This window comes from Dipteris shenzhenensis, chromosome 19, assembly GCF_047967505.1.
Source record: "Dipteris shenzhenensis isolate YYH24624 ecotype China chromosome 19, Dip_SZ_1.0, whole genome shotgun sequence".
Lineage (NCBI taxonomy): Eukaryota > Viridiplantae > Streptophyta > Polypodiopsida > Gleicheniales > Dipteridaceae > Dipteris > Dipteris shenzhenensis.
The window spans coordinates 48,600,032-48,612,587 of NC_141614.1; the positions used below are offsets into that span (position 1 = coordinate 48,600,032).

The 12,556-nt window shown below is 42.0% G+C and overlaps 1 protein-coding gene across 1 annotated transcript; it reads left to right on the forward strand.

Moving 5' to 3' along the window:
• The first annotated feature begins 2,362 nt into the window (after window positions 1-2,362).
• Window positions 2,363-9,150, forward strand: LOC147890574 (uncharacterized). Its single transcript, XM_087390768.1, has 3 exons — window positions 2,363-3,500; window positions 3,612-4,166; window positions 8,319-9,150. The coding sequence occupies exons 1-3, from the start codon at window positions 2,607-2,609 to the stop codon at window positions 8,391-8,393; spliced, it is 1,524 nt and encodes a 507-aa protein (XP_087246894.1). The 5' UTR covers window positions 2,363-2,606; the 3' UTR covers window positions 8,394-9,150.
• Window positions 9,151-12,556: the final 3,406 nt, after the last annotated feature.

A 12,556-nucleotide genomic window follows, 5' to 3' on the forward strand; every position in this document is an offset into this window, starting at 1 on the left:
CATGCACTAAGTGATATGGCAAAACATCCGTTCTTGTTTGGAAGAACGTAATTTGTAATTTTAGGTAGCATGATGATTTTTAATGCATATTATCTTTCGAGATCTTACCTAAGTGAAGCATATCATAGCAGCATGAAATTGCATGCAAGAGTAAAATCGATACCTTAAATGGTTTAGGAGATTATTTCTAAGCATTCAAATCCCATGATCACTTCTTGAATGGGCTAGTAAGTGGTATACGTTTATAGTCTTAATAATATTTGTGCCATAGGCATGTGTACATGCACACATAAATACAAATACACTCATACACATGCACACAAATACACACCACCAAGGGTGTTCACCAAGAAATATGTAAGAATACTACTTGGTTTCAAATGGAGCTATTTTCTATTCTGTAAATTTAAGGTTAATTTATAGAAATGTATTTACATGTGGGTTTTTAATTGAACTTTGGATGGTGGTGGACCTTCAATGATAGTAAATGCTTAAGTCTCATTAAGATATTAAATCCATGCTAAGAGTGAAATATAGTGGGTTTTGCCACCCCACTTAAAGATTAATCATGGAGAGGGGGGGTTCAAATTGTGTTTATATTGTATTTATGCTATGATAGGGGGTGACGAGGAATTTTGACACAAAAAGCTTGAGTCAACTTTTGCAACATGTGGATGGTGTTGGACGATTATGTTTGACTAAAATGTAGCAAGGATGATTATGTACCCATTAGTTTATAAGCAAGGATGATTCTCCATCTAAAGGACATAGGGCTAGGGTGGAAGGCAATTCGAAAGTAATAAAATTGAAGAGATGTGGTAGTGGTGGTGGTAGGGCTCGATGAACATCAAAAAGATCTCAAAAAGTGGGAGGGGGACATATGGAATCCTTGAGAGTTAACATGATTGCATGGATAAGTGGGGAAGGATTCCTTTTGGAATGGGTGGCTATGCAAAAAGAGCACTTTATTGAGTATAATGAACACAAAGGTCAATGTGATCCATTGGATGCCAAAAAAACTATTCATTGAAAGGAGAGGGTTTTCTCCAATTCTAAACATCGGGGAAAAAATAAATTTATCCCAACTCATGTGGACGACTTATCGGCTTATGTCATTGAGGGGAGAATCGTCTGAAATATTGGGCTTATGCCATGAAGGTAAGAATCGTTTGAGATATTGGGTGCTTGTTGTTTGGAGGGTTCTCCCTAGCAAATAGCCATTTGAGAGAGAGAGAGAGAGAGAGAGCAAACCTCTTCTTTCTTGCCACCTTGTCAAGTTATCAACATTTAAAACAAGCTCATTTCTAGTGGCTTTGGCACCTCGTTAACTTGCCAAAACTTAAGCTTTGCCACCTCGTTAACTTGCCAAAACTTAAGCTTTGCCACCTCGTTAATTTGTCAAACTGTAAAAATTTGAAATGGGGACTCGGAGAGAAGAGAGCCAAAAGTAATTAGGACTAAGGAGGAGTAATAGGGGGTTAAGGTGGTAATTAAAGAATAAATGCTTGTAGTCTCCAACATGTAGTTCTTGTCCATTATTGTCTGTCTTCTTTATCTTTATACTGTTAATAGTGCACCCAAGAAGCTTAAGGCCATCTTAGGCTGGTTTCACACACATCCGTCGCCCACCCAGAGCAAATTCCATGAACGGGATTTGATGAGAGAGAAGATGGGGCCTCAAGGCCAGATGGGAAAAAATCCGACGGATAAGAAGTTCCACCAATGACTTTGTGCCATCAAAGCTAAACGCCCCTTCACGCTGCCTTGTTTGCCCGTGTGTGAAACCAACCTTATTTAGGGCCATCACGGCGAGCAGCACCATCAGCAACACACAAGTCCCCTACTAGCTTTATTTAGAATTTTGATCAAAATTTCGGAGCAACGCACAAGTCTCGTACTAGTTTTTATTTAGAAACTGACCACTTGATCAAAATTGCCATCTTGTTAATGTGTGTCAAACTTGTTTTTACCTGGCCTGCACTACAGCGTTTTACAAAACTCTAAAATTCAACGAAGCCAAGGCACAGTCGAAGCCGCTAGATCAATGGAACTATTATCAGCTACTTACGATAGCCCATATAGGTAGTGAGCAAGTGTCTAGTTGGGAAGTCAAGGAAAACAAATTTAAAAATTTGAAAAGGGGAGAGGGAGGGAAGAGGGTAAGGATTAAGGAGAGATTAAGGGGGGTAATGAAGGGATTAAAAGTACGTCGTCTCCAAGACGAAGTTCTTGTCCACTACGGGGTGTTTCCTATGTACACAGTGAGAACTGCCGGCAAAAAGAAAGCTTGGAATCGCCATAGCCACAAAAAGCTTATTAGGGCAAAAAGCTCGCCATCGCCATAGCCACAGAAGCTCACAGCCACAACAAAGAAGATCAAGCTCAGAAGCTTAGGGCAAGCTCCGGCAAGCTCGCCATCGCCATAGCCAGAAGCTCCGTCAAGCTCCCCATCGGCATAGCCAGAAGCTCCTTCAAGCTCCCCATCGCCATAGCCACCCCCAACATCAAGCTCGCCATCGCCATAGCCATTCCCACAATCACTCTCCAAGCTCACCTCCGCCATCGCCACCCTCCTCCCCTGAGGAGAATGTTAGGCCCTCACCACCATGCCCCGCCTTGACCTCCACCGCTCCCTCCGTCCCCGGCGATGGCGAGAATCCAAATCCACCGCCACTGCCCTCCTCCTCTCCGCTGCCCTCGCCCTCGCCGCTTGCGCTTGGCTCTCCCTCGTCTTCTCCTCCCGTACCCCCCGCTGCTGGCACGCCCTCCAGCAGGATTGGCCCTGGCCCGGCAGCCCCATCACCTTCCCGTGGGAGCCCTTGCATGATGACTCCTCCCTCCTTCCCTCCCCTCCTCCCGTCAGAGCTTCCCCCCGTAGCAGTGTCAACGCCTCGGCCGATCTTTCCCTCCGCAATATCGTCTTCGGCATCGCAGGATCCGCGCAGCTCTGGGCCAAGCGCAAAGAGTATGTCAAGCTGTGGTGGAAGCCTCAGGAGATGCGGGGATTCGTTTGGCTGGAGGAGTATGTCCCGCCGGCCAAGCAGGAGGCGGAGCTTCTTCCGCGAGTTTTGTTGTCTGAGGACGTAAGCGGCTTTAGGTATACTCATTCAACTGGGCATCCCTCAGGGGTGCGTATCGCCAGGATCGTCCAAGAGATGTTCAAGCTTGACTTGTCGGATGTGCTGTGGTTCGTCATGGGGGATGACGACACTGTGTTCTCGCCTGGCAATCTTGTACGTGTTCTAAAGAAATACGATCCGAACGAGATGTATTACATTGGTAATCCGTCCGAGAGTCACTCTGCAAACACATATTTTAGTCACGGCATGGCGTTTGGAGGCGGGGGCATTGCAATCAGCTACCCTCTCGCCGAAGCCCTTTCTAAGATTCTTGATGGATGTTTGGAGCGATATCCTTTCCTTTTTGGCAGTGATGATCGTCTTCATGCTTGCATCACAGAACTTGGTGTACCCCTCACAAGGGAAACTGGCTTTCATCAGGTATCTGCCCTTGTTCGGCATGGACATGCTGTTCTGATGGTTCTTTGTGGTATATTTCTTTCCTTTCTTTCCATGTATCTCTAGTTTAAGAGATTGCGATGTGCTTTGCAGTTTGATGTTCATGGGAATGCGTTTGGGTTGCTGGCTGCCCATCCCACTACACCGTTTGTTTCTATGCATCATCTAGATGAGGTAGATCCAGTCTTTCCAAATCTTGATGCACTTGGTGCTATGCAACGTCTGGTGAATGCTATGCAAACAGAACCTACCAGCTTTCTGCAGCAGTGCATTTGCTACGATCGGCCAAAAAAATTGTCTTTCTCGATTTCACTGGGTTATGTTGTACAAGTTTATCCTTATATCCTTCTTCCTCGGGATTTGGAGAGGCCTGAGATCACCTTCCGGGCATGGAATGAAAAAGATGGTGGAGGAGAATTTGATTTTGACACCAGGAAGCCCTTAAAGTCTACCTGTCGTAAGCCATTCATTTTTTTTCTGGAAGAGGTGCACATGGAAGACAGTGAAACAGTTGTGAGTACATACAAGCGAGACACAAGTGTTGACGATACAAAACGGCGGTCTTTTTGCTTCTCTAGAGTTCTTCCTCCTGAAGAAGTGGAGCAGGTTCGTGTTATGAGCAAGCCTATGAGCGATCGGTGGTTCTCTGTAAGATTCTTCTCCCACTCCAAATGCTTGGTATTTCTGAAATAGAGAATATGATAGCTGTTTGCCAATTGATGATGATGCCACTGAAGTAGTCTTCAGCAACCTGCTATAATTTGGATTCTTGGGTTTTACTTGCCTTTTGTCTATTCTAATCATCTTATCATCCACACATAAGTTAAGGAGCACAGGCCAGAGAAATGTGGGGATTGTCTTAGGACCATACAGACTTTACGATAGTTTATGCAGTATTCACAGGTGCTGCTTGAGTATACTATTGCTTTGTCGAACGCTTTTTACTGGCATGCAATCTGATGTGCTGTTCCATTTTCTTTTGTGCAAGGTCTTATTTGATCACGCGTCTTAATTGAGCTGGCTCAGGTGATTAAAAAGTACTTGTTGCGGTCGAATCAGGAAGTAATGCTTAGGAGCACATTTTCTTCTTTGTTAAGCCTGTGAACATTAATACTTCCTGTGAAAGTTTACTGAGGGTAAAATCGGAGTCCACTCTGCACAACTCACTGTAAGTTTATGGTGCTAAATTTGAGTTTGAGAACACACCCTAGCCTCTTGTTAGATTTCATCTGTTCTGTGTGGCTATTGCATGCGTATCTCATCACCCAGTTTGAATTCCTTTTGTTTACATGGTAGACAAGCTGCAGAAGAAATAGCTATAAGTGGTGTCTTTCTCTTGCTGCGCTTGGAATTCTTGTTGACTATGTTCTACAGTCATCAGACTTTGGACCTCACTTGACTATCACATGTGAAGTTGGATGTTCTTTTGCTTTAGTCGGTACTACTGTATGTTCCTGGATTCATCTAGGTATATGCTTTTGTCGTATTAGTGGATATGCAAATTTCACCTTGTGAAGTTTTCGTCCAAGTTGTGGCCTGCTGGTATTGCGATAATTCTTTCTATCTTAAATGGTGCGTTGCCCTATCAGCTAGATTTAGATGCTCGTTTGAGAGAGACTAAAATGAAATTGTTTAGACTTCACAAGCAGTTGTAGCTTGAATGAAGAGATTTGGACTACTTTTTGATTAGCCTTCTCCTTTAGTGCTAGCCTTCATCATGGTTGAGTTTGTCCTTTACCTCTGGAGTGCCGACAGAAACTCAGTACAAAGACTTTGTATAAATGGATGCTCAAGTATGTGTGGTCTACACCCACTGTTGGGCACTGATGACGTCAGTGGGGATGTCATAGTAGCTAGTCCTTGCTATGTGTGATGGAGTTTATGGTTTTTAATCTTATGAGTGACTATGGTGAGATTGAAACTGCACTATGTTGTGTTTTTAGAGGATGAGTTTGGGAATGTTTCCGGATTCATCTAGGTATATGCTTCTGCCGTATTAGCGGACATGCAAATTTCACCTTGTGAAGTTTTCGTTCAAGTTGCGGCCTGCAATACCTGCTGGTATTGCGATAATTCTTTCTATCTTAAATGGTGCGTTGCCTATCAACTAGATTTAGATGCTCGTTTGGGAGAGACTAAAATGAAATTGTTTCGACTTCACAAGCAGTTGTAGCTTGAATGAAGACATTTGGACTACTTTTTGATTAGCCTTCTTCTTTAGCTATGGTCTACACCCACTGTTGGGCGTTGATGACGTCAGTGGGGATGTCATAGTAGCTAGTCCTTGCTATGCGTGATGGAGTTTATGGTTTTCAATCTTATGAGTGACTATCGTGAGATTGAAATTGCACTATGTTGTGTTTTTAGAGGATGAGTTTGGGAATTGTCCCGGATTCATCTAGGTATATGCTTCTGCCGTATTAGCGGACATGCAAATTTCACCTTGTGAAGTTTTCGTCCAAGTTGTGGCCTGTTGGTATTGCGATAATTCTTTCTATCTTAAATGGTGCGTTGCCCTATCAACTAGATTTAGATGCTCGTTTGGAAGAGACCAAAATGAAATTGTTTAGACTTCACAAGCAGTTGTAGCTTGAATGAAGAGATTTGGACTACGTTTTGATTAGCCTTCTCCTTTAGTGCTAGCCTTCATCATGGCTGAGTTTGCCCTTCACCTCCGGAGTGCCGATAGAAACTCAGTACAAAGACTTTGTATAAATGGATGCTCAAGTATGTGTGGGTGTGTGGATTTGTATGTGTGAGAGCATATTTTTAACTATGGTCTACACCCACTGTTGGGCGCTGATGATGTCAGTGGGGATGTCATAGTAGGTAGTCCTTGCTATGTGTGATGGAGTTTATGGTTTTCAATCTTATGAGTGACTATCGTGAGATTGAAACTGCACTATGTTGTGTTTTTAGAGGATGAGTTTGGGAATGTTCTTGGATTCATCTAGGTATAGGTACTACTGTATGTTGTCTTGCGTCAGCTTGGCATTCATAAATACTGGCCATTGCTTAAACTTTCTCTGGTCATGAACAAACTTGCTATGACTTGCTAGAGCTTGGTTACCATTGTTATAACTGTGGTCTGTGGATTGACCTTCTATGTCTGACAATGATGGTCTGATCTTCCCATTTTATGAGTAAGGTAACAAGACTCAGCAAAACTCTAGTTGGTGGCTCATCCTGTGGACTACCCTTAGAAGCACATGGTTGATTTTTTTCCCTTGGGTGTTATTCATGTCTTTGATAGTGATGTGGTATGCAAGTGGCAATGTTTTCAAGATGACATTTGCTATTTTCTCATTCTTCGGCAGAGAAACGTTCTGCTTGAGCTAACAAAACTCCAGCCATTGGTAGAGGTGTGGACCACACTCAAATCTGCATGACTTATTCTTTCTTTGGGGGAAATTCTCCAAAGGGTCGACATCTGAAGTCCATTTAGCACTATGGGTCACCACATGACACTTGACCTCTCTTTCGTCAAGCAGGTCACTGCTTCTCATGAGGGATTACTTTCTCCATCTGATAGGTCCTTACCCTCAGAAGAGATCAAGGTCTATGCTGAGTTCCAAGAGTGATTAAAGAATCTTCCTTGATGTAGCTACACTCGGGAGGAGCACTCAGGCTCTTCCATTGTGGCTCTATCTACTCTTGTATTCATGTTTCATCATAGACTTTTCTGGACATGGCCTAGGATCCCAAGAGAGGAAAGGATATGCAAAATTTGCCCTACAGAGGAGGTACAAAATGTTGCTTATGTGCTAACATGCCGAGCATATGCATACATCAGAGAAAAGTAGGGGTAAGCTGAAAATTCTACTGCAGAAGCTTGGAAGCAAGTCCTAGAGCACTGCAACAAAGTCTTCAGGCTAGTACACAAAATAGCCTCACAACAGAGTGTTGTAGAGTAATGGTCCACTAATTGTAGTCCCATAGATCCTGAAGGTTCTCTCTCTCTCTCTCTCTCTCTCTCTGTAATATAAGTGTCGAGTCCCTTGGTTGGTAGTTGCCAAAGCCTAGTCTACACTTTGGAGTACTCGATATTGGCTTTGTAGCAGATCCGTATTCTGAGTTTTGTTTTCTTGTATATCCTTTGGGACTTTGGACCAGTAGTGTTGATTTATCATGTGTCCATCTAGGATTGTGGCAAACAAACATGTGTACTTTCCCAATGGGCACTTTTCAGATGTAAATCAAGGACTTGGGTTTATTGGTTTTGGGGATTTATTGGACTTTTGCTACTTATTGTTCTCATGTTTACAAGCCTGCATTGGTCTCTGGAAATACCTTGATAAGCAGCTGTGGTAGCAATACTGTTTATGAAGATGCAGAGCTGCTGCAGCCGGCCAGAATGGCATGCACAATTTTAGAGTTTGCTAGGATGGGTGCAAATTTGAGCCTTCATGGCTTCTGTGAATGCAGATTTGGAAAACTTGGTAGTTGAGTTTGATAGGATGGTTGCGTGATCATGAAGCTACAACTTCATGGCTTTTATGAATGTGTTCAAAAAATTTGACCTAAGAAATAGTGGTTGGAAGCCCAAGCTACAAAGTTTTTTGCATTACCTTCTTGTAATAATCATCTCACACCTTATGATTTGACATGCAATGTTCATTACAATAGATATAGGCAGAGATGGTAAAGAGATACTCTGGAGTAATGACTCTCAAACCCAGCTGGGATGTCCTGTCAGAATTTTGCTGATGGACCAAGCGTCAGTTGTGGGAAAAGCTTGCAAAATTATTCTTCCAAGTCTCTTGTATTGAGTTTTAACAGCTTACCTTGGTGGTGTTGTAGGTTCCAAGGAGGCAATGCTGTAGATTGATCGATGTCAAAGATAAGGAGCTAAGAATAACAGTGGCCTCTTGCTAGTATAGTAGCAGGTAACTGCAAAACAGTTTTGCACATGCCAGGTTTCCAGTACAGGCTAAAATTGATGGTGGGTGCAGCGTTTCCAACTATCATATCCCCTTACAACAGATTTCTGGAAAGGTTGCATTCCAAAGATGGTGATGACACAGTATTGTTGAGTTTGGATACATGGAACATATTTAAGGTATCATGTTTCTGTCGATCCTCTGGATTCTGTGTTATGGCTATTAAGAATGTTGTTGAAGGATTGCTACCTAGGAGGAAATACAATTATAGCTCCTTCTGTCCATCATTAGAGCGGCACTGCTGTCAAGACCCTGAGCATGAGCAATGCAAGAAATGCAAGCAATTTTGAGGAGGCACATTATTCTGCAGAGCCTGCCTGGGTGTAAATTGATTCATTTACCCCTAACGTCAATAAGTGTTCTGATTATGCATTTTCCTTAAAAGTTATTGATTACCAATTTTGTAGGTGCAATGTGTTTCCTTTTGGAGGTCCTGCTGGGAATGATTGAATGTCATCAGGCACTAACACGTCTATATGAAATTGTTTTGTTTTTTTTGCCATGCTTATCTTGGCCCTTAAAAAAGAAAAGTACTGGATTGCTGTCAAATTCTGAAAAGCTACCCATTACTGCATATAATGTGATTGGGCACCCAAAAAGGTGCCAAAATGTTTTGAAAGGGATCATCCTTGAATTTTATTGCTTTGTGTCACGACCACAGCAGATGTTAGTCCCAACAAACACATTTTGTAGTGGTAAAAAGTTGATGGCCACAGCAGATGTTAGTCCCAACACACATTTTGTAGTGGTAAAAAGAATCAACTAAACTCTTATAGGGACTTCACTCCAAAGATATATGCAGCTACAAAGATCTGTCAAACTGTCATCTAGGGTGTTGGGAGGAGAGGCAAAGGGTTTAACTTACTCGACCTTCTGTCTATCACATTATTACTTGTGCACATGCACGCATGCACACATACATACATATGTGCGCATACATATATATATATATATATATATATGTGAATATAATTTTACTCTTTGGTTGCGATAAAACTATTCTTCAATCCTCTAACCTAGACAACTCCTATTGGCAATTTGAGTATGTCCCCCCATACATTGATAAATGTATACAGCAATTTGAATATGTAAAAGAAACATAAGGCTAGAATGATACATCTTGGGGTTGGAGATGATCTTACAAAGGGGACCTTAACTTTTGTATCTTGTTGCATATCGTATCAAGATGCAACCATGTTGGGGTTTTTTTTAGAGTTAAATCATAGATAAGGTTTATGGGGTAATTAGTGCTCATCCCTTTCATAAATTGAGTTATTAAGCTAAGTTAGAAGACTCCTAAACCATTTAATCTAAGTTTTTATTGCAAAAAAAACTTAAATTTTTTTGAATTATGCCAATGATCTTCATTTAATCTAAGTTCCTTTCCTTATACCTCGCCATTGGGCCATCTCCCTTCCCCTTCCATCACTCACCTTTATTAGTTGCTTTCCTCGGTCTCAACATCGGTTGGTCTTCTTTGTTAAGGGACCTTTCTCTAATTATCCAACGCAATACTTTTCTTGATTTTCCTACCCATGAGTTTTTGCTCATCTATTGGGTCATACCATGGTAACTCTAGGCATTCATCTTTGCTTGTAATCAATCCCTAAACACCTTGTCCCATAAGAAAATTATCCATTTGGTTAGACCACGTGGTGCTATAATTTTTGTTAGTTCCACTATTTTGTGAGGTCTCACCCATGCTTGATTCACAAACCTTATTCATACACTTACATTCCAAATGCAACTTAGCAAACCCCAAATCAATGGCGCTTTTTTGATTTTTTTGATCACATTGAGGTAATGACATCCAAATCTGAGATTTCATCCTCTTCTCAAGTGCTTAACCTTACTCTATTTTTAGGCATCCAAGAGCTTCAGTTTTGGGCATTAAACAGTCCACTTTTGGATATCTATTCAAGCATGTACCAAGCATTTTTCACTTTCTATAAATGTGTATATTTTGGCAACAACCGGCCATCAAATTCTTTCCAAACTTGCTCTTGCAATGATTTACTAAACTGAAATTTATCCCTCTCTTATTAGCCCATTGATACTCCACGTGCAAGAACAAGGACAAAACAATCATGGAGAAGTGGGAGATACAACCCTTAGCTTGATTCGGTGTGTGGAATCGTCCTTGAGAATTAGGTTATTCTTGAATCAATCGGAGACTCATATCTTGGAGGACGAGTGCAACATGTATTGAGAGGTTGTATGTAGTGGTGCTTGTGAGCTCAAGGTGTTGGTTGGCCTTGAATCAATATCAATATAGAGACTCACTCCTTGGAGCAAGAGTTCTAGACATTGGGAGGTTGTGCCACAATATTGTACTACACCTTGGACTTTCAAGCTATAAATATTGGAATTTGTGTCCCCTGATTTCCCTCGCTCTTTCCTTCCTAAATTCCTCCTATGATCTGTTGTTTGGTAGTAGTCATATAGTGTCTATTCTCCTTAAAGGCCAACATTGAGAGTGTGATCGAGCTGAATCTCTTTGCATTTCTGATACACTCATCCCTCACATTAAGAAGGCTAGTACGCCTAAAGAAGCTTGGGACGAGTGCAACATGTATTGAGAGGCTGTATGTAGTGGTGCTTGTGAGCTCAAGGTGTTGGTTGGCCTTGAATCAATATCAATATAGAGACTCACTCCTTGGAGCAAGAGTTCTAGACATTGGGAGGTTGTGCCACAATATTGTACTACACCTTGGACTTTCAAGCTATAAATATTGGAATTTGTGTCCCCTGATTTCCCTCGCTCTTTCCTTCCTAAATTCCTCCTATGATCTGTTGTTTGGTAGTAGTCATATAGTGTCTATTCTCCTTAAAGGCCAACATTGAGAGTGTGATCGAGCTGAATCTCTTTGCATTTCCGATACACTCATCCCTCACATTAAGAAGGCTAGTACGCCTAAAGAAGCTTGGGACATCATTCACAAATTATACGGTACAAGCACGGAGGCAAGAAAATTTTAGCTCAAGCAAAGGCTCCACAGAATGTGGAGAGGAAATAGAATATCACGGAATATGTGGCGGAGATAAGGCAAACTATTGTGGAAGATGATGATTTGGTGTCTATCACCTTGAATGGTTTACAAATTGCTAGTCTCATTTTGCATGATGGAAGAGATAAAGCTTGGGCGTAACGGCTCCACAAGTAGTGGAAGAGATAATTTATTTTATCACCAAGGTGGTAGAGGTGACTTAAGAGGGTGGAGTGGACCCCGAGAGGCCGTGGGAGAGCCTCATATGCCCATCAAAACACTATGGATAGAAATGAGTTTGCTCAAAGAGGACGTGGTTATATGCCAAGAGGAGGGGGAAGAGCCCCAACCCATGGAAGAGGAAGGCCACTCATACTTCACAAGTTGGAATTGCCGCAACCCATGGAAGAGGAAGGCCACTCATACTTCACAAGTTGGAATTGCCACTTTTGTGGTAAGTTTGGGCACTATGAGTGAGATTGTTATGCAAAACATAATGCCACACATAGAGGGCCTGGTGGAAGACCACAATACAATCATTATGTTGGTGGAAGAGAGTATGCACATGAGCATGGATATGGCACTCACCTCTTTAGTATGAAGCGTGTTATGAACAGCATGCAAGACCCTTCATTTAGTGATGATTGGGTCACAGATTTAGGAGCCATGAATCATGTGGCACATCATGGTGAGTGGTTCATTCACAAGGATGAGATGCCCAATGAGGAGTTTGTTGCTCTCGGGCAAGGTTACTCACATTGGTGATATTCCCTTGAAGGTTAAGTATGGTATGGAGAATACATTGGGAGATGTTTTATATGTGTCCACAATTACAAAAAATATTGCTTCTGTTGGTCAAATGGCTGACCAAAACTATCAAGTGCGTTTCAATAAGTTCGGATGCTTTGTGGAGGAGTTTCATAATGGCAAAGTGGGCAAGATTGTTGCCAAAGGCCAAAAGAGAGGAAGGTTATTCACATTTGATGAAAGAAAGACCTATTTACAACAAGGCATGTATGCGAATAGTGCCCCTAAACAAGATCAAGGGGCTAAACTTTGGCACAAGAGGCTTGGACACATTAACTATAGATGCTTGAAGGAGATGCGAACC